The 20,771-nt window shown below is 33.3% G+C and overlaps 1 protein-coding gene across 1 annotated transcript; it reads right to left on the reverse strand.

The window, feature by feature from the left end:
• Positions 1–754: 754 nt before the first annotated feature.
• LOC139529852 (WASH complex subunit 1-like) lies at positions 755–19,640 on the reverse strand. Its single transcript, XM_071325794.1, has 4 exons — positions 19,451–19,640; positions 5,383–5,933; positions 4,472–4,680; positions 755–2,273 (listed from the first exon to the last, which is right to left on the reverse strand). The coding sequence occupies exons 2-4, from the start codon at positions 5,922–5,924 to the stop codon at positions 1,594–1,596; spliced, it is 1,431 nt and encodes a 476-aa protein (XP_071181895.1). The 5' UTR covers positions 5,925–5,933; positions 19,451–19,640; the 3' UTR covers positions 755–1,593.
• Positions 19,641–20,771: the final 1,131 nt, after the last annotated feature.

A 20,771-nucleotide genomic window follows, 5' to 3' on the forward strand; every position in this document is an offset into this window, starting at 1 on the left:
AAATATTTCTTCATTGCAGTCATCATCATGATATTTTAGAGGACAGAGGATGGGTAAGCTTCACAAACATGTGCCTGTTAAAACGTTTAAACTAATACATTTTTATGCTCCTTTCCTGTGTTGAGAGCCTGTTGTTCAGTGGTTGTCTTTTATTGTTGTGGTTCACACAAGTTTCTTGTTTTTATATAGATTAGACTGTTGGTTTTCCTGTTTGAATGTTTTAACACTAGTTGTTGGAGCCCTGTAAAGCTTTCTGTTCATGGTGAGCCAAGGCTCCATGTTGAAGGCCATACATTAACTTATATTAACTTTTAATACATTGTGACTTGGATGGAGAGTCTCATTGGCACTTTTACCATCTTACTATACTAGTTGTCCAATATTGGTTGCCAATTGTTACAATACCTTTTGGTTTATGCTTAAATTAGCCTGAATCAAGTTTCAATTGTTCTCTTTTCTTTTAAATGGTTTCACACCTTGTTGTCCAGGAACCTTTTGATGGTATGGGTTTTGCTAATGGCCTTGGATGAGCGCCACACAACTTTTTTATGGGAGTTATCGAAAGGTATGGAAAGTAACTTTCTTAGTGATCACATGTCTACATTACTTTGATATTTGTTTTTTTAAGTAATTGTCCTTGGACCGATAAAGTATGTGCAACTGAGGGAACATAAAAACTGTTATTTTATAACCATGTTTTCTTCCTCTTCTTTATACATATTTTGTTCTACTTCACTAGATAATAATAATTAAATTAAAATAAACATCTTTATTATAACATTATAATATAATTAACAATATTTCACAGTAAATTTGTGTAATAGATGCATCAGATGTAAAATAATTACCTTATTAACAAATCTATACAAACATCCATTCCAGAACTTTTATACAACAGCTAAGTACTTTTAACATTTATTGTTCATTTAAAGAAGTATTAACAATTCATCCACATAGTCCTTTTTACAGCATTTTCTCTTTTTTTCATGTTCATGATATTAAAGCTTGACTAATTATATTCTTAACTAACAATAAATGAATGTAGATATAACAACATGATTGCTTTGGAAAAAATACCATACAAATTGAACTTTGTAACAAAGTTTGATATCAATCCTTTAAAAGACCTCAATGTAAAAATGTGAAAATATATTGTAATGGCATATTTCATAACAAAATATTTAGAACAGCTGTGGACTTAAATAAACAAAACATTCTGTCATCTTTTCACAAATAAACCAGGCCCTTATTTTCATAAATAAGAATTTTCTAAACAAAAATAAATATGAATTTGGTTTAATTTTGAGAGTGACTGTTTAGTCGAATTCAAGAATTAGTCTTTTAAAGAAAAAAATCCCTTGCATATGGTAATCAGAAGCTTCATAATCTCAGACAGAGGATGCAAATAAAAAAAGTTCTAAAATTATTAAGAAGTTTGGTTGTAACTGTTCAAGTGGTTTCAGATGATTACATTTATTTTTATCAGTGGATACCAATTGATAGTATTAACTCACACATGTCTTTTTTGGCAATGTGGGCTAAAATAAATTCATTAATAAAAGTGTAATTGTGTGTTGTAAGTACAATAGTTCCTTAATCCCAATCTTCCTCTTCATCATGACCCCCTGGTGGTGCAGGAGGAGCAGGTATTTTGGATGATATTTTGTCCATGACTGATCCACCACCTGTTGAGGGTGTATTGTCTGTTTTTTCACTTTTACCACTACCTGCGCCAGATATACCTTTTCTCCTGCCAGTTAATCGATCTTTCAATGCATCCATTAAACTGACTTCTCCACCTCCAGAAGATTTGACCTTTTCTTTTTCTTTCTTTTTGTCTGCTTTTCGTTCAGTAACAGCTTTAAGTTTAACTTTTCCTGATCCTCCTGCATTTCTAATGGCATCCATTAAACTTGATCTACCGTCCCCTCCTGTCACTTCAGCAGGCACATCTTTAGGAGCAGGAGGAACAGGACCATCCCCACCTGGAGGAGGCGGTGGTGGTGGGGGTGGATGCATATCTGCAGGGGGAGGAGGAGGAGGAGGTGGAGGGGGTGGAGCTCCAGCTGGTGGAGGAGGTGGTGGTGCTCCAGCTGGAGGAGGAGGTGGAGGAGCAGAATTAGCAGGTCCTGGTGATGGTACAATGTCAGGAACGGATGGAATAATGTCAGGTTCAGGAACTACTGATGGTAAATCAGGAATATTAGATCCAAACACTGAAGGTGCTATAGAAGGTCCTTGGTCAGCACTGTATGATAAATCATCAGCAACACCTGAAAAATGAAACAAAAAATGAAAGAATTGATAGCATAAAAATAATTGCCAAAATGTGATATATGCTAACATCATTGTTCTTTAACTGATCAATCACATTAAAAAGTTTTGTGGATTACTGTGGATTCATTTATTTTCTTGGATATCAATTTTCGCGCATTAGGAAAAACTTGCATGTTCATCGATATTTAATTTTGTGGTTTTGCCTAAGTCTCCATACAAGGCTATAGAGTATTTGTCATTCGTTGAACATTTAATTTTGTGGTTCACCTGTACACACGTAATCCTCGAAAAATTGCTTCCCAACGAATAGTTATGAATCCACAGTATTCCTAAATTATAACCTGAATGACAGAAAAAAATGTGAAATTTGCAGAAATTTGAAGTTTTATAGCTTTCTATACTGTACAAGTTTAGCTCATTGTTGAAAGCCACACATGTACAGTGACCATTTATTGCTTAATTCTTTGTATTTTGGAGAGAGTCTCATTTGCAATCATACCACATCTTTATGCTTCATATAACAGAACAAGAATGTGTCCATAGTACACGGATGCCCCACTCGCACTATCATTTTCTATGTTTAGTGGACCATGAAATTGGGGTCAAAACTCTAATTTGGCATTAAAATTAGAAAGATCATATCATGGGGAACATGTGTAGTAAGTTTCAAGTTGATTTGACTTCAACTTCATCCCAAACTACCTTGACCAAAAACTTTAACCTGAAACTTGCACTATCATTTTCTACGTTCAGTGGACCATGACATTGGGGTAAAAACTCTAATTTGGCATTAAAATTAGAAAGATCATATCATGGGGAACATGTGTAGTAAGTTTCAAGTTGATTGGACTTCAACTTCATCAAAAACTACCTTGACCAAAAACTTTAACCTGAAGCGGGATGAATGGACGGACGAACAGACGGACGAACAGCTAGAGGGACGCACAGACCAGAAAACATAATGCCCCTCTACTATCCTAGGTGGGGCATAATAAAAATACTGTCAAATAAATTAAGGTATTAATGTAGCTTCTCTTAAGTTTAATTTTATGAGTTTTGTTTAACATGTTTAATACACATACTTTAGATATTAACACTTTCACTTTTATTACAAACGTAGAAATACTTAACTTTTACAAATTTTTTTAAACAACAAGCGACAGGTTTTGATATCTTTATTACGAACTAGTTATCAACCCCAACATTGTGTAAAAATATTCTGAGTAGTTTGCCAAAATAGATGTATTCTTTTGTCTCATAGTTCTATGCAGTAAAAGCATAATATTATGCAGTAAAAGATAATTTTGTTTGATAACATAAATACAAAATTATGTGAAAGCCCTTTGAATTTGTTTGCCCTTTCACTCTAACTCTTTGGGGTGGGGAGAAAATATGGCTCTGATCATGCTTCCTCCTTTGTAGACAATTTCAGAGCAGAATAAAAAAAGAAATATTTCGGCCTTGTTTCAAATCATAAATTGATTGAATTTTGATAGGAATATCAGATACAATGTGAATGATTAAACCACAACAGTCCAATCCTTCGATCAGTTTAATTGAGGTCTTTGAGCTGGCTTGTTTGTAACACTAGTAGTCCTTTGATAATATACAAAATGTATGTCATTCATTGTCATTTGACTTATTTCTTCTGTCGTTTTGCTAAGTTTCTTCTGTTACCTATCTTACATACGACTTCTTTTAAACTGTGCTTTATTGTTCGTATAATATTTCTGTGGTTTTTTTTCAATTGGCTAGAGGTATAGGGTAGAGTTGAGATTGCACCGAACATGATTAACCCTGCTGCATTTACCCGGTAGTGCCTGTAGTCTAGTGCAAAGTCCATTTTTATTGACCTAGTACATTTTTGTTGAGGGGAGAGCTGAAGCCTGCCTCTTGGTGTAGGATTCACTGTTTGTGTTGAAGACACATAAGAGGTCTTTGGCAATTTGACTGCTCTTTGGTCAGTATGATGTCTCTTTGACACATTCCTTGTTTCCATTCTCAATTTTAATCATTACCTAAATTTAAAAATATGCTATACCAAAAATAAAGATTTGAAGGACAACTAAAATTGAGAATGGAAATGGGGAATGTGTCAAAGAGACAACAACCCGACCAAATAATTGGGTATAACTGCATGTTACATGTACAAATGTACTAACACGACTAATAGATTAACATGTATAACATGTACCTAATAAGTTAGGAAGAAAATCTGGTACTGCAATCTCTGGAACAATTCCAATATCTGGCATATAAAAGTAATTCTCTGCTTGAAGCCTTTGCATCTCCTCTCGATGAGCAATAGTACTTGGAGCATCAGCTAACTCATCTTCCTCCTCTATGGCTGCTCGTGTCTTAGTCACTACACCAAGTGGATCTAACATCACATACTTTTTATATCTGTAAAAATAATTTAAAAAGAATTCAAACAGAACTTTTTTCTTGGCTAATACTGCTAAATCAATGCTTGATACTGATTTGGGTTAATGGTGCAAATATATCTATCTGATGAAAGGTTTATCAATAAAAGTACTTGATAACATTTAATAACTTACTGTTGATAGATATGGAAATTCTTCTTTTCATGAGAACAACCATTTAGTTGTTTTTCTTCTTCAATGAATGTCATGAATTTGGAACAATGAATTATACATATCATGCATATTAAGCTTAATTGAAAAAAAAAGTCTGAGCTGAGAATCACATGAAATTAGTTGATAAATGTTTGGGCTCCTTTAAAATAGTTTAATTTCAAAATAAAGTGATCATGGGTAGGAGTTATAAACCATGCCCATCACTATAGGTCGTGCATGTAGCATGTATAAGTGTTCTGTTCCCTTTCAATACAAAATTTGAGCTCTCATTTTTTACAGTGGATTGTAAACATTTTTTTGAGAAATCATATAACATAAGGTAATCATAAAATCAGCTACAGACCATCATGACTATTAACTAGTTGATCAAACTTCCAATGTTTAAAATTGATGCTCAAAATTTAAAATAAAGAACAGTGTTAACAGCAATGCAATAAATTCACATGTTATACAGGGTACATTCTCATGATTCTAGTTTCTAATTTTGTTATTTTCTAGCATTACTTACAAATTTTCTGGAGTATTAAACAATAGAAGGGAACTAGTAGAAGTTACTGATTTTGGCAGTCGACCAAGACCTTCATGTACATTTTCACCTTCCTTTTTATTTTTCTTTGTATTGAACTGAACACTATAAAACTGCAATTTTTCCTTCAAAGTTTTATCATCTGCAGTTTTGTGCTTGGACTGAACTTTATAATGGGATCTCTGCACCTCCGTGAGACCATTAGTATTATGACTAGGAAAAAGAATTTTGTACTCTTCAAAGTTTTCTTTTCCAGGATATTTAGACAATGCAAATACTTTTGTTGCTTTATTACTTCCTCCTCTTATTTTATCCACTCTGGCTTGAGCTAGATTAACACGATCATTTATTTTTTGAAGTCTTGTTCGATTTTCTGTCACTCTTGAGCTTATCCTTTGAAAGACATCATTAGCCATCTTATTCAAGTATTCTAAGGAATCTGCTATCTGATGAATTGTTTCTTCCTTCCTAAGATCTGGGGGTACTCCCGGAACATTAAATGTTTGTTCAGACATTATAACCATTTAAAAATGCTGAAAAACATAAATAAAATATACATTGTATGTAGCCATTTCTGGTACTGTTGATCCAGATCTGAGGATTAATTGTATTTTCTTTTGACATATTTCGATTTGGGTTTTGGTAATCATACAATATAAATTTGAAGATGTGCATGGTATGATTGCAAATAACTAAATGAGACAACTTTTCCCTAGAAACCAAATAATATAGAATAACACTTATAGGTCACCATAAGACCTTTTACAATGAGAAAGTACAGGCTCTCAAGAGCCTGTGTCGCTCACCTGTTACTGTATTTACTGATGTCGGCCATCTTGGTTGGTAGGCGGGGTCATTAGACACTTTTTTAAAAAAGATACCCTAGTAATGATTGTGGCCAAGTTTGGTTAAATTTGGCCAATAGTTTTAGAATAGAAGATTTTTGTAAAAGTAACAAAAATGACGAAAAGTTGTTCAATATTGACTATAAAGGGCAATAACTCCTTAAGGGGGCCTCTAACAATTTCACCATGTTGACTCATTTGTAGATCTAACTTTGATGAACATTATTGCTGTTTACAGTTTATCTCTATCTATAATAGTATTCACGATAATAACCAAAATCTGCAAAATTTCCTTAAAATTACCAATTTTAGGGCAGCAACCCAACAATGGATTGTCGGATTCATCTGAAAATTTGTGAGGGGATAGATCATATTCTGATGGACATTTAAATCTGTGAAAGATTTGCCCTAAATGTCTTAGGTTCAAAGATATAAAGTAAAAACTGCATTTTACAACTATGTTCTAATATTAACTATGTCGGCCATTTTGTTTGGTAGGTGGGGTCATCTAACACATTTTTAAAACTATATACCACAATGATAATTGTGGCCAAGTTTGGTTAAATTTGGCCAAGTAGTTTCAGAGAAGAAGATTTTTGTACAAGTTACAAAAAATGACGAAAAAGTTGTTAAAAATTGACTATAAAGGGCAATAACTCCTTAAGGGGTTGACTGACAATTTTGGTCATGTTTGACTTATTTGTAGGTCTTACTTTGTTAAACATTATTGCTGTTTGCAGTTTATCTCTATCTATAATAGTATTCAAGATTATGAAGATAATAACCAACCAGATGCTACGCAGGGCGTAGCTTTATACGACCGCAGAGGTTGAACCCTGAACGGTTAGGGCAAGTATGGACACAACATTCAAGCTGGATTCAGCTCTAAATTTAGATTGTGATTAAATAGTTGACACAGCATAGGTTTCTGACACAGAATGAATGTGTTCTAATGAACTTAAAATTTTTGTTTCTCTTAGAGCAATTCACTATGCTGTTGAATATTAATCCTCTCAAAAAAATGTTTGAAGAAATTTTCTTTTTCATTTATGAAATTTCAAATGAGAAAAATTGAACCCAATTTTTTTAATCACATCCCCCTTTCCCTTATTCCAAAACTAATCTCAATTAAAATTTCTAATGGAGTTTGCAACAATAACTACTCATTTAAATACATCATAAAATATTAAGATGTAAAAAAACAGCTTGTTATCACTGAATGGTAAAGATTATTTTAATTTATCAGTTGGTAGTAAAAAGTGAATATACATTGTATATTGTATATAACAAAGATTTAAGTTGATTCTGGACAAAGAAAGATAACTCCAATTAAAAAAAAATCTTGCTATTGCACAATATTTTGCAATTAGATATTTCTTGCTTACTATTCTGGACAAAGAAAGATAACTCTAATTAATTTTTTTTTTGATATTTCACAATATTGTGCAATTAGATATTTCTTGCCATTGCGCAATACTGTGCAATTGAAAAGACTTGCTATTGCACAATACTTAATATAATAATTTTAGATCCTGATTTGGACCAACTTGAAAACTGGGCCCATAATAAAAAATCTAAGTACATTTTTGAATTCAGCATATCAAAGAACTTCAAGATTTCAATTTTTGTTAAAATCAGACTAAGTTTAATTTTGGACCCTTTGGACTTTAGTGTAGACCAATTTGAAAACAGGACCAAAAATGAAGAATCTACATACACAGTTAGATTTGGTATATCAAAGAACCCCATTTATTCAATTTTTGATGAAATCAAACAAAGTTTAATTTTGGACCCCGATTTGGACCAACTTGAAAACTGGGCCAATAATCAAGAATCTAAGTACATTTTTAGATTCAGCATATCAAAGAACCTAACTGATTCATTTTTTGTCAAAATCAAACTAAGTTTAATTTTGGACCCTTTGGACCTTAATGTAGACCAATTTGAAAACGGGACCAAAAGTTAAAAATCTACATACACAGTCATGACAGTTAGATTCAGCATATCAAAGAACCCCAATTATTCAATTTTGATGAAATCAAACAAAAGTTTAATTTTGGACCCTTTGGGCCCCTTATTATGTTGGGACCAAAACTCCCAAAATCAAACCCAACCTTTCTTTTATGGTCATAAACCTTGTGTTTAAATTTCATAGATTTCTATTTACTTATACTAACGTTATGGTGCGAAAACCAAGAAAAATGCTTATTTGGGTCCCTTTTTGGCCCCTAATTCCTAAACTGTTGGGACCTAAACTCCCAAAATCAATACCAACCTTCCTTTTGTAGTCATTAACATTGTGTTTAAATTTCATTGATTTCTATTTACTTAAACTAATGTTATTGTGCGAAAACCAAGAATAATGCTTATTTGGGCCCTTTTTTGGCCCCTAATTCCTAAACTGTTGAGACCAAAACTCCCAAAATCAATCCCAACCGTTCTTTTGTGGTCATAAACCTTGTGTCAAAATTTCATAGATTTCTATTAACTTAAACTAAAGTTATAGTGCGAAAACCAAGAAAATGCTTATTTGGGCCCTTTTTGGCCCCTAATTCCTAAAATGTTGGGACCAAAACTCCCAAAATCAATACCAACCTTCCTTTTGTGGTCATAAACCTTGTGTTAAAATTTCATAGATTTTCATTCACTTTTACTAAAGTTAGAGTGCGAAAACTAAAAGTATTCGGACGCCGGACGACGACGACGACGACGACGCCGACGCCAATGTGATAGCAATATACGACGAAAATTTTTTCAAAATTTGCGGTCGTATAAAAACTGCAAAATTTCCTTAAAATTACCAATTTTAGGGCAGCAACCCAACAACGGATTGTCGGATTCATCTGAAAATTTGTGAGGATATAGATCTTATTCTGATGGACATTTAAATCTTGAAAAATTTGCCCTAAATGTCTTAGGTCCAAAGATATAAAGCAAAAACTGCATTTTACAACTATGTTCTAATTTTAGCCATGTCGGCCATTTTGTTTGGTAGGTGGGGTCATCGGACACATTTTTTAAACTATATACCACAATGATAATTGTGGCTAAGTTTGGTTAAATTTGGCCAAGTAGTTTCAGAGAAAAAGATTTTTGTACAAGTTACAAAAAATGACGAAAAGTTGTTAAAAATTGACTATAAAGGGCAATAACTCCTTAAAGGGGTTGACTGACAATTTTGGTCTTGCTGACTTATTTGTAGGTCTTACTTTGCTGAACATTATTGCTGTTAACAGTTTATCTCTATCTATAATAGTATTCAAGATAACAACCAAAAACTGCAAAATTGACTTAAAATTGACCTTTCCAGTCAGGTGAGCTAAAAATGTACAATGTAGCCAGCTATAAAAGGCCCTGACATGAAAATGGAAAACAATTCACAACCAGGTGCTCCGCAGGGTGCAGCTTTATACGACCGCAGAGGTCGAACCCTGAACAGTTGGGGCAAGTATGGACAAAACATTCAAGCGTGATACAGCTCTGAATTTGGATTGTGATCAAATTTTTGACATTACATGGTTTTTTTTACACAAAACAAATGTCAAGATTATACAAATCAATTAAAGATTTCTTCTTCAAACTTATTTAAATCTAAAATTAAATAGTTGACACAGCATAGGTTTCTGACACAGAATGAATGTGCCTTTATTATGTGGTCTAATGAACTTAAAAAATTTGTTTTGCCTAAAGTTGAGCAATTCACTATGCTGTTTTGAATATTAATCCTCTCAAAAAAATGTTTGAAATTTTCTTTTTATTTATGAAATCTGAAATGAGAAAAATTTAACCCCCCCCCCCCCCCCCCCCCCCCCATGTTTTTTTTCACATCCCCGTTACCCTTTTTCCAAAACTGATATCAATTCAAATTTCTAATGGAGTTTGCAACAATAACTACTCTTTTAAATACATCATAAAATATTAAAATGTAAAATAAAGTGCTTGTTATCACTGAATGGTAAAGATTGGTTGGTAGTAAAAGTGAATATACATTGTTTATTGTATAAAACAATAAAAAAAACTTCATCAGCAACATTTTATATTGGCAAATTTCCAATGAAGTTATTTACATAAAGTTATTGGCAAATAAAAATAGAAAATGACATCATAGTCATGTCTGGCAAATGTCCAACATACATTATCTAAAAACATTTTAGATAAGATAAGGAAAAAAAGCTTCTTCAGCAACATTTTATATTGGCAAATTTCCAATGAAGTTATTTACATAAAGTTATTGGCAAATAAAAATAGAAAATGACATCATAGTCATGTCTGGCAAATTTCCAACATATATTATCAACTAATATTCTATACAAAGAAAGATAACTCCAATTGAAAATTAATTGCTATTGCACAATATTGTGCAATTAGATATTTCTTGCTATTGTGCAATACTGTGCAATTGAAAATTTCTTGCTATTGCACAATACTTGATATGGAATCCTGATTTGGACCAACTTGAAAACTGGGCCCATAATCAAAAATCAAAGTACATGTTTAGATAAAGCATATCAAATAAGCCCAAGAATTTAATTTTTGTTAAAATCAAACTAAGTTTAATTTTGGACCCTTTGGACCTTAATGTAGACCAATTTGAAAACGGGACCAAAAATTAAGAACCTACATACATAGTTAGATTCGGCATATCAAAGAACCCCAATTATTCAATTTTTTATGAAATCACACAAAGTTCAATTTTGGACCTTATTCCTAAACTGTTGGGACCAAACCCAACCTTCCTTTTATGATCATAAACCTTGTGTTTAAATTTCATAGATTTCTATTTACTTATACTAAAGTTATGGTGCGAAAACCAAGAAAATGCTTATTTGGGCCCTTTTTGGTCCCTAATTCCTAAAATGTTGGGACCAAAACTCCCAAAATCAATCCCAACCTTCCTTTTGTGGTCATAAACCTTGTGTTAAAATTTCATTGATTTCTATTCACTTTTACTAAAGTTAGAGTATGAAAACTAAAAGTATTCGGACGACGACGACGACGACGCCAACGTGATAGCAATATACAACCAAAAAATTAAAATTTTTGCGGTCGTATAATAAAAAACTAGAGGCTCTAAAGAGACTGTGTCGCTAACCTTGGTATGTGAATATTAAACAAAGGAAGCAGATGGATTCATGACAAAATTGTGTTTTGGTGATGGTGATGTGTTTCACTCACAGTACATCTTACTTTACTGAACATTCTTGCTGCTTACAATTATCTCTATCTTTAATGATCTTGGCCCAGTAGTTTCAGTGGAAAATGTTAGTAAAAATTTACAAATTTTATGAAAATTGTTAAAAATTAACTATAAAGGACAATAACTCTTTAGGGGGTCAACTGACCATTTTGGTCATGTTGACTTATTTTTAAGGTCTTACTTTGCTGTACATTATTGCTGTTTACAGTTTATCTCTATCTATAATAATATTCAAGATAATAACAAAAAACGTCAAAATTTCCTTAAAATTATCAATTTAGGGGCAGCAACCCAACAACAGGTTGTCCGATTCATCTGAAAATTTCAGGACAGATAAATTTTGACCTGATAAACACTTTTATCACATGTCAGATTTGCTCTAAATGCTTTGGTTTTGGATTTATAAGCCAAAAACTGCATTTTACCCCTATGTTCTATTTTTAGCCATGGCGGCCATTTTGGTTGGTTGGCGGGTCACACCACACATTTTTAAACTAGATAACCCAAAGATGATTGTGGCCAAGTTTGGATTAATTTGGCCCAGTAGTTTCAGAGGAGAAGATTTTTGTAAAAGATTACTAAGATTTACGAAAAATGGTTAAAAATTGACTATAAAGGTCAATAACTCCTAAAGGGGTCAACTGACCATTTTGGTCATGCTGACTTATTTGTAAATCTTACTTTGCTGAACATTATTGCTGTTTACAGTTTATCTCTATCTATAATAATATTCAAGATAATAGCCAAAAACAGCAAAAATTACCTAAAATTACCAGTTCAGGAGCAGCAACCCAATAACGGGTTGTCGGATTCATCTGAAAATTTGAGTGCAGATAGATCTTGACCTGATAAACAATTTTACCCTGTGTCAGATTTGCTCTAAATGCTTTGGTATTTGAGTTATAAGCCAAAAACTGCATTTTATCCCTATGTTCTATTTTTAGCCATGGCGGCCATCTTTTTAAACTAGATACCCCAATGATGATTGTGGCCAAGTTTAGTTTAATTTGGCCCAGTAGTTTCAGAGAAGAAGATTTTTGTAAAAGTTAATGACGACGGACGACGACGGACGTCAAGTGATGGGAAAAGCTCACTTGGCCCTTCGGGCCAGGTGAGCTAATGATCACCCTAATTTATGTGCAAAACAATACTCAGAAGACAAATATATATATAGCAACATGAAATTTAAATACTAAATTTATGTCTTCATTGCCTGTCCATGACATAAAAATACTAAATCCGTGGGATGTCAGATGTGTTTAAGCTTATTTTAGTCTCTTTATGCATGATTTGTTATTTTTGACTTTCTGAAATTATTTAACATATCACCCTTATTTTTATAGATCCAATTTATTCCTGCAGTGTACATTGTATGTTCACTTTTGTTAACATGGTTAATATGTCTTTTGATTGAATTAAGCTATTTCAAATGATATTTGTTGTGCATCTTTCTATGTTGTGATGTTACACTATTACTTCAAGTAAGGGTGACAGTTGGTACCTAAGAATCACTTAAAATTTAAACCAATTAGACGCTAACAATAGAAGAAAATGTCCCTTTTCACTAACAGTAATGGGCATTCATACCCTCATATAGTCCTACAAATAATTATGACGTCTTGAACGGCTATTATATTTTTTTCTTTGACGCCTTACATTAATGCAGGAAGGCGTCAAAGCAAAAATTTAAAACAGCATAATTATTTGGACTAACCCTCATGCATCATATATAAATTAACAATTACAGGACATTAAATATCCTCGTGTATTGTATTTTCGACCTACTAACATATTTTTCCGAATTTCCCTGTTAGGTATGTTTGAACATAGACATACCTAATATTTTAAGAGTCGCTAGTATACTTGTGCATAAAATAATTGTATCGGAAATATATTTCGATCTTTAATTTATTTTTTCATTTGAGTTCATTAGATCGATGGCAACTTTGTTGACAAAAACAAGCGTCTTGTGTTTTCGACCTATCTAAAAACAAGAGGCTGTCACAACGACAGCAAACCGGATTTATTAACATTTATTTGTGTCCTGGCAATATCACAAGAACCATTACTGATGAATGGTGAAAGTGAAAATCGTCAATATCAAATTTGACCTCCATTTTGTCATCAGTATCAACATATTAAAATTTGAAAAGCTTAGATTGAATGGTTCATGAGTAAATGCAACAACGTGAATGGAAACACCATTTTACGATCTTTCAAGAACCATAACTCCTGAACGGTAAAAGTCAAAATCGTCATTATTGAAATTGACCTCTATTTTGTCATCAGTAACAACATATTAAAATTTCAAAAGCTTTGGTTGAATGGTTCATGAGAAAATGCACGGACACGACGGGAAACACCATTTTTCAATCTTTCAAGAACCATAACTCCTGAACGGTAAAAGTCAAAATCGTCATTATTGAACTTGACCTCCATTTTGTCATCAGTAACAGCATATTAAAATTTCGGAAGCTTTGGTAGAACAGTTCATGCATAAATGCACGGACATGACTGGAAACTCCATTTTTCAATCTTTCAAGAACCATAACTCCTGAACGGTAAAAGTCAAATTCGTCATTATTGAACTTGACCTCCATTCTGTCATTAGTAACAACATATTAAAATTTGGGAAGCTTTGGTAGAACAGCTCATGCGTAAATGCACGAACAACTCCATTTTTCAATCTTTCAAGAACCATTACTCATGAACGGTAAAAGTCAAAATCGCCATTATTGAACTTGACCTTCGTATAGTTGTCAGTAATAACATATTAAAATTTTAAAAGCTTTGGTTGAACGGTTCATGAGTTAATGCACGGACAACATTTGATTGCCGCCCGCCCGACCGCCCGCCCGCCCGCCGTACATCCCCAAATCAATAACCGACATTTTTGTCACAAAAATCCGGTTAAAAACGGGTCAAAAGTCGGAAACGACATCTGGTACATATCTGGAATTGGTTATAAATTTGATACCAAAGTTTATATTAAAGTGTTAGAGGCGATCAAACTTATGACTTAAAGAATTAAGGTAGCACAATACAAAGATTTTTCATCCCCAATGAGACATCTTTAAACTGATGTAATTCCACTCATCTTTCTTTAAATTTTATAAATGAGATACCAAAAGAAAGAAGAAGGATTAATCTTTCAAATTGTGATAATTTCATTATGACATAATTATTACATAATTAATTATTATGTAATAAGTCGCTATATTGTGATGTCCACACTTAAATGAATTTAGCTTCTTTGTTCTTCATAGCATCCTAATTTTTTTTATAGATTCTTGCACAACACAGTTTGACCTCCAAAACTGTGTCTCAGATTTTTCCTATTGTATTTCATTCTCTCATAAATCTTCAATGAAGTTTACAAAATCAATTCATTAGAGACCACTAAATTCAATTGGGTATAAAATTTGTTCTATTGATGTTTTTGGAAATCTGAGACACAGTTTTGGAGGTCAAGCTGTGTTGTACAAGAATCTATAAAATATTTTGGGATGCTATGAAGAACAAAGACGCTAAATTCATTTAAGTGTGGACATCACAATATAGCGACTAATTACATAATAATTAATTATGTAATAATTATGTCATAATGAAATTATCACAATTTGAAAGATTAATCTTTCTTCTTTCTTTTGGTACCTCATTTATAAAATATAAAGAAGGATGAAATGAATTACATCAGTTTAAAGTTGTCTGATTAGGAGTGAACAAATCTTTGTACTGTGCTACCTTAAATGGTTAAATATACAACTATAAGAGATAAAATATTATTTGATGTCTTTTTTGGACAAGTTGTACACCTTTCAGAATGAGGCACTTTGGAAGCCTTGTATATATGGTCTTGTATACATTCATGTTTTTGTTAAATACTTTGCTTAATCCATTGTGAAAGTGAGGTTGGTGAGTATTGTCTGTAAATTCCAGACACTGTTTTTTCTGTAAATAAAATTTAACTGATATTTTATTTTTTCAGTAAAAAGCTGTAAGGAGCATGCGTATTTCCGTATTCAAATTAACTTTTAAGTATTACAGAGGGTGGTAAAGTGTTATTTCGTGCAACGTGTTTGGCCATTTTTATTTCACGTGAAGCCGTGAAAAAGGTTCTTTATTCACCGTGTTTCGTGAAATCGATAAAAAGATCACCGTGCAAGGCATTTTTAATTGTTCGTTCATCGTGAAATGGCAGTTTTATTTCGCGTTCTTCCATGCAGATACCTCCCTTTACGCCCCTCATTAAAACTAACCACCTGACAGTCATGTGACTTAATGACCTTGAAGTTAACTTTGCATGCAAAAAGACCTCTGCCATGAGTTTAGAAAATTCGTTTATTTTAGACCGATTCTTTTGGAAGGTAAAACTAGTATTAGCAAATGATTAGTGAAAAGGGTACAAAAATGTGATATCAAATAAAAAAAACGTAAATACTTAATATAATAACTTTATTTGAAAAATCTTCACACCACGTGGTATCATTTGCTATTGTTACTAAGTATAGCAGCGGAATATGACGTCATGCGGCAAGTGAAAGTAGAATTAGGTCGAAAAAGTCAGACGGTCGAAAACACAATACGAGACGATATAACAGAGGGGGGATAGGACCTTTATCGGGACTCCAGGATCGGGTGTTTTTAAGCTCGGGATTTCGAGATTGACCCTTTCGGGATCCGGGAATCCTTTTTTTCGGATTTTGGGATGTCGGGATTTGCTTTAATTAAATTCAGGACCTCGGGATTTCGTTTTTTCAAGTCCGGGATTTCGGGATCAAGACCCCTCCTATCCCCCCCTCATAACATGTATTATAATTTCATGAAACCTAAGAATCAATGAATGTTATGTCAAGTATTTATAGTACACTATTTCTTCAACCTAGAATACTATATTTGCATAGACAATAGTAAACACAACAGTTGAACTATTCTTCTTCTTTAAGTTTTCCAGTTTTCCATCTGAATAAAGATGATTAATAACTGGTGCATACGTGGCCTATTTATTAAAATTAAGTTATATTTACAAACAGTGCAAAGAACAGATGTAGTGATTAAAACTATGTACATGAGATGAAGTTTTTTAAATAATAGTGGAGAGAACAGCATATGTTAGCTGATCTCTGAAAGAGTCGACTGTCTGTGTATTTACTACTGTGGTTGGTAAAAGATTCCATTGAGTTATTGTGTATGGGAAGAATGAAAATCTGTACGAGTCTTTTGATGTATAAATATGTCTGAAGGTGTGAGAATGATGTTTTCTGGTTCTTGAGTCTGATGGAATGAGAATTGTGCTAGATGGTATAGCAACAAGTTGATGTGTGATCTTGTACATCATAACCAGTCGTGCACGCAGTCTGCGTTGTGTCAAAATAGGCCAGTTTAGTGTGTTCAGCATGTTTGATACACTACTAGTATTATGATACCTGTTGCAGGCATACCTAGCAGCTCGCCTTTGGACCATCTCTATCTTTGAAATAGATTCTGAAGTGTGGGGGTCCCAAACTGAGCAAGAGTATTCGAGTTTGGGACGGACAAGTGCTTGGTATGCCTGGCTCTTGATGTTTTGGTTTGATGTTTTTAGATTTCTTCGAAGGAAGCCGAGAGTTTTGTTGGCCTTTGATATATTGTCATCTATGTGTTTGTCCCATTTAAGGTTTGATTGTAATGTGATGCCTAAGTACTTAGCAGATGTAACAGATTCTAGTATATGATTGTGGAGAGTGTAATTATGTTTTAAAGGTTGACGTTTAGTTGTTACAGAGAGAACATTACACTTGTCTGGGTGGAAGGCCATCAGCCAGTCCTCTTCCCATTTTGTAGCTGCGTCAAGGTCAGCTTGCAGTTTTAGGCAGTCACTCTGGGATTTAACTGGCATGTATAAGATACTGTCATCAGCAAATAGTCTTAGTTTGCTATGTGTAAGGTAGTCTGGAAGGTCGTTGATATACGCCAAGAATAAGACAGGACCTAAGACAGTACCTTGAGGAACCCCAGAGGTGACTGGGACTGTGCTTGATGATCTTCCATCCAGAACAACTGTCTGGGTTCGATCAGAGAGAAATGCAGAGATCCAATTTAAAGTGTTTCCATTAATGCCAAAATAGTGTAATTTGTATAGTAAGTGACGATGCGGAACTTTATCAAAGGCTTTCGCAAAGTCCATTATTACAAGGTCTGTTTGTGTATTTGAATTGTTTGTGGATTGAAGTTCTTGAATGAAGGAGAGAAGTTGTGTCTCACAAGAACGAGAGTGCCGAAAGCCATGTTGAAGGTCGTACAAGATGTTATTTGATTCGAGATGTTTCATAATGTGTGATGTTACTATGTGTTCCATTAACTTGCAGCAAATACAAGTTAATGAAATAGGTCTATAATTGACCGGTTTATGCTTATCCCCTTTTTTATATGCTGGTGCGACTCTAGCGTGTTTCCAGTCGTTAGGTGTAATACCAGTGTTGTATGATTTGTTAAAAATTAAGCATAGTATTGGTGCAATTTCTGTCTTCATTTCTTTCAGTAAGCGGCCACTGATGTTATCTGGGCCGGTGGCTTTATGTGGGTTGATCTTATTTAAGAGTTTTTCGATCCCATTTGGTGTTATATGTAATTCGCTGATATTAGGATGTGAACTGATGCCTTTGTTTGGTATTGGGTCATCTGTAACTGGGGTAAATACAGATTGAAATTGTTCGTTTAAGAGATTTGCTTTCTCTGTGGCGTCTGTAATGATGTTGCCGTCTTTCTTTAGTGCAGAGATACCAGATTTGTCAGTTCTTATTGACTTGATGTATTGAAAGAGTTTCTTAGGTTTGCTCTGATTTTGTATTTGAATGTCTGGTTCATTAATTGGAAGATCACATATAAGTTTTTCAATATATTCCCAGTAGGCTTTCCTTTGATCTTTTTGTACCTGAGCTTTCATCTTTTTATATTTCTCCGTGTATTCGCTGTTTTTTCGCTTTTTGTAAAGTTTGTTTTTCTTGTTAATTTGTCGTCTTAATTTATCAGATATCCACGGTAATCGATGTTTGTTTCGTAGGATTTTTGATGGAATGTGTTTTTCGACAGAGCTGATGAGTTTGGTTTTAAATAGTTCCCATAGCTCATTGGTGTTAAGAGAATCATAGTTGTCAATGATTGATTTGTAGATGGTACTTATGTCAAGTTTAATTTCGTCCCAGTTGGCTTTGTTATACTTGTATACTTTTTGTGGGGTTTCTCTTATTCTCTTAAGCCAGATGTCTGCTTCGACATAGACAATATCATGGTCGCTTGAACCTATTGGTGGTAGTGTGGTTACTTTGTTGATGTATGTTGGGTTATTAATCATTATTAGATCTAGTATGCGATCATTTCTTGTTGGTGTATTGACAACTTGATGTAGGTTTGTGTCATTCATTATATCTAAGAGATTTTGGTGAAGTTGTATGTCAGGTTTGCCTGGTATTGTGCTTGATGTTGACCAATCAATATGTCCCAAGTTAAAATCACCCCCCACAATAATAGTTGCATTTGATTGACTATTGATACGATTTAGAGATTGATGGAGTTGCTCTAGTGACAAACCTGTATCAGATGGTGGTCTGTAATAGGATGATATTAAGATGTTTTTTGAGCCAGCAATATTGATTTCTGCCCAGACTACTTCACATTCAGTTTCTAGTTCTTTTACCTCTGAACTTATGAATTCTTTTGTGATTGCTATAAGTACACCCCCATAGCTTTGGTTGTTGGTACTTGGTGCCCTGTCATTGCGATACACATTATATAAATCTGATGGAAAGTACTCATAAGAAGAGGTGTTTGGTTCTAACCATGTTTCGGTACCTAGTATGATATCTGGTTTGACAGTATCAATGATTTCTAGTAGGTCCTGTTTTTTGTTTTTAATATTCTTTATAGATAATCTCAAACAACGCAGTTCAAAACACAATTTTAAAAAATCATGGTGCTCAGTGAAAAGGGGCGTGTAAAGTGTGCTTATGAATAATGGTTTTTTATTTACCTTTTCCAGATACTATGGTTTGAATATTTTCAACATGAATTACATAATTAGAATGTGAAAATGCATTAACAGTATCATATTGTCAAATCACATAATTTGGGCTAAAGCTTCAAAATGTTTTCGGCTTGTCTACTTGATCACGAGAAAAAGTTATCGATGAGAACTTCGTCAGTTCCGCCTCTATATTCGTGACGTAGAACACATAATAAGATGTATCAATATTTCAAACACTAGCTTTTCCAAAAGCTTGTCCAAGTATAACATTTATTGAGAAGAATTTTATTAGTTTAAAATCCATGCAATAGGATTATTGTTATATTATCGTTTATTAGACTCCACCTGGTAAAATGTCTCATGATTTGAAAATTAATTTAACGATGTTACAAATTGTAGTACTGAAAATACTGAACATCGGATGACCACAAGTTCTTGTGAATGGTCACAAGCACTTGTCCATCAGAAAAAAATCACATCTCTATAGATGAAAGCAGAGACATACAATACAATTGTATTATGTGTCTCTGCTGAAAATGAGGTTAATGTACAAAGATGTATTTTTTTCTGAGACAAGACAGTCGTGCGTTGATGATGAATAAATGGCAGAGAATTCAACCTCACCATTATTCTATTATATTGTAGTGATACAGATCAGTATACTGGTTTGTTCTTATTTACAGTAATGTAGTACTAGTTTATTTATATTTGTACATGTATATACCAGTTACATCAAGGATTTGTATAGGTCTTAATTACTAGGCTATACAAATCCTTGGTTATGATGTATATATAATGTTCATCCATGATATCATCCTATTATACTATTCTAATAATCGCAGTGCAAGTATTTCAGTGAATGTTGGATACTCTCCTGTTATAATGCGATTCTTATAATAAATTTGATTTGATTAGGAACGTTCATATTTTCACGCAAACTTTCTTATATTCTAATATTCGAGTCGTCTCGAAATATACGTATGTTGACACTATATTGCTTGTAGGTACACAGATGTTCCGTTTGTACGCATTAAAATGTTTTGGCACAGATTAATTAAAAAAAAAAACAACAGTAAATTGAATAGGTAACTATTTATGGTCAATTGCATGATTTTTATTCAAGAATCGAGAGAAATGACGAACAATATATATTAATAGTTCTTCAACAAAAGGAAATAAGAATGCCACGTAAAATATAAATGTGCTGCAACCTAAAAAAAAAAAAAGAAGAAGAAGAAAGAGCGCTTGTTTATACATTCAACGTTTTTAAATGGCTTCTACTCCCGGCTTCTACTTAGTAAGTCTTTTGAATGGACTTAAAATTATC

Source organism: Mytilus edulis, chromosome 1, assembly GCF_963676685.1.
Source record: "Mytilus edulis chromosome 1, xbMytEdul2.2, whole genome shotgun sequence".
NCBI classification, from domain to species: domain Eukaryota; kingdom Metazoa; phylum Mollusca; class Bivalvia; order Mytilida; family Mytilidae; genus Mytilus; species Mytilus edulis.

Bases quoted from the DNA above. Each gene is read 5' to 3' on its own strand.
- LOC139529852 (XM_071325794.1), bottom strand. From the start codon at position 5,924: ATGGTTATAATGTCTGAACAAACATTTAATGTTCCGGGAGTACCCCCA. The intron at 4,681-5,382 runs GTAAGTAATGCT...TTATTTTTACAG, and splicing joins TTTAATACTCCAGAAAATTT to ATATAAAAAGTATGTGATGT. The intron at 2,274-4,471 runs GTACATGTTATA...TTCATTTTTCAG, and splicing joins TTTTCTTCCTAACTTATTAG to GTGTTGCTGATGATTTATCA.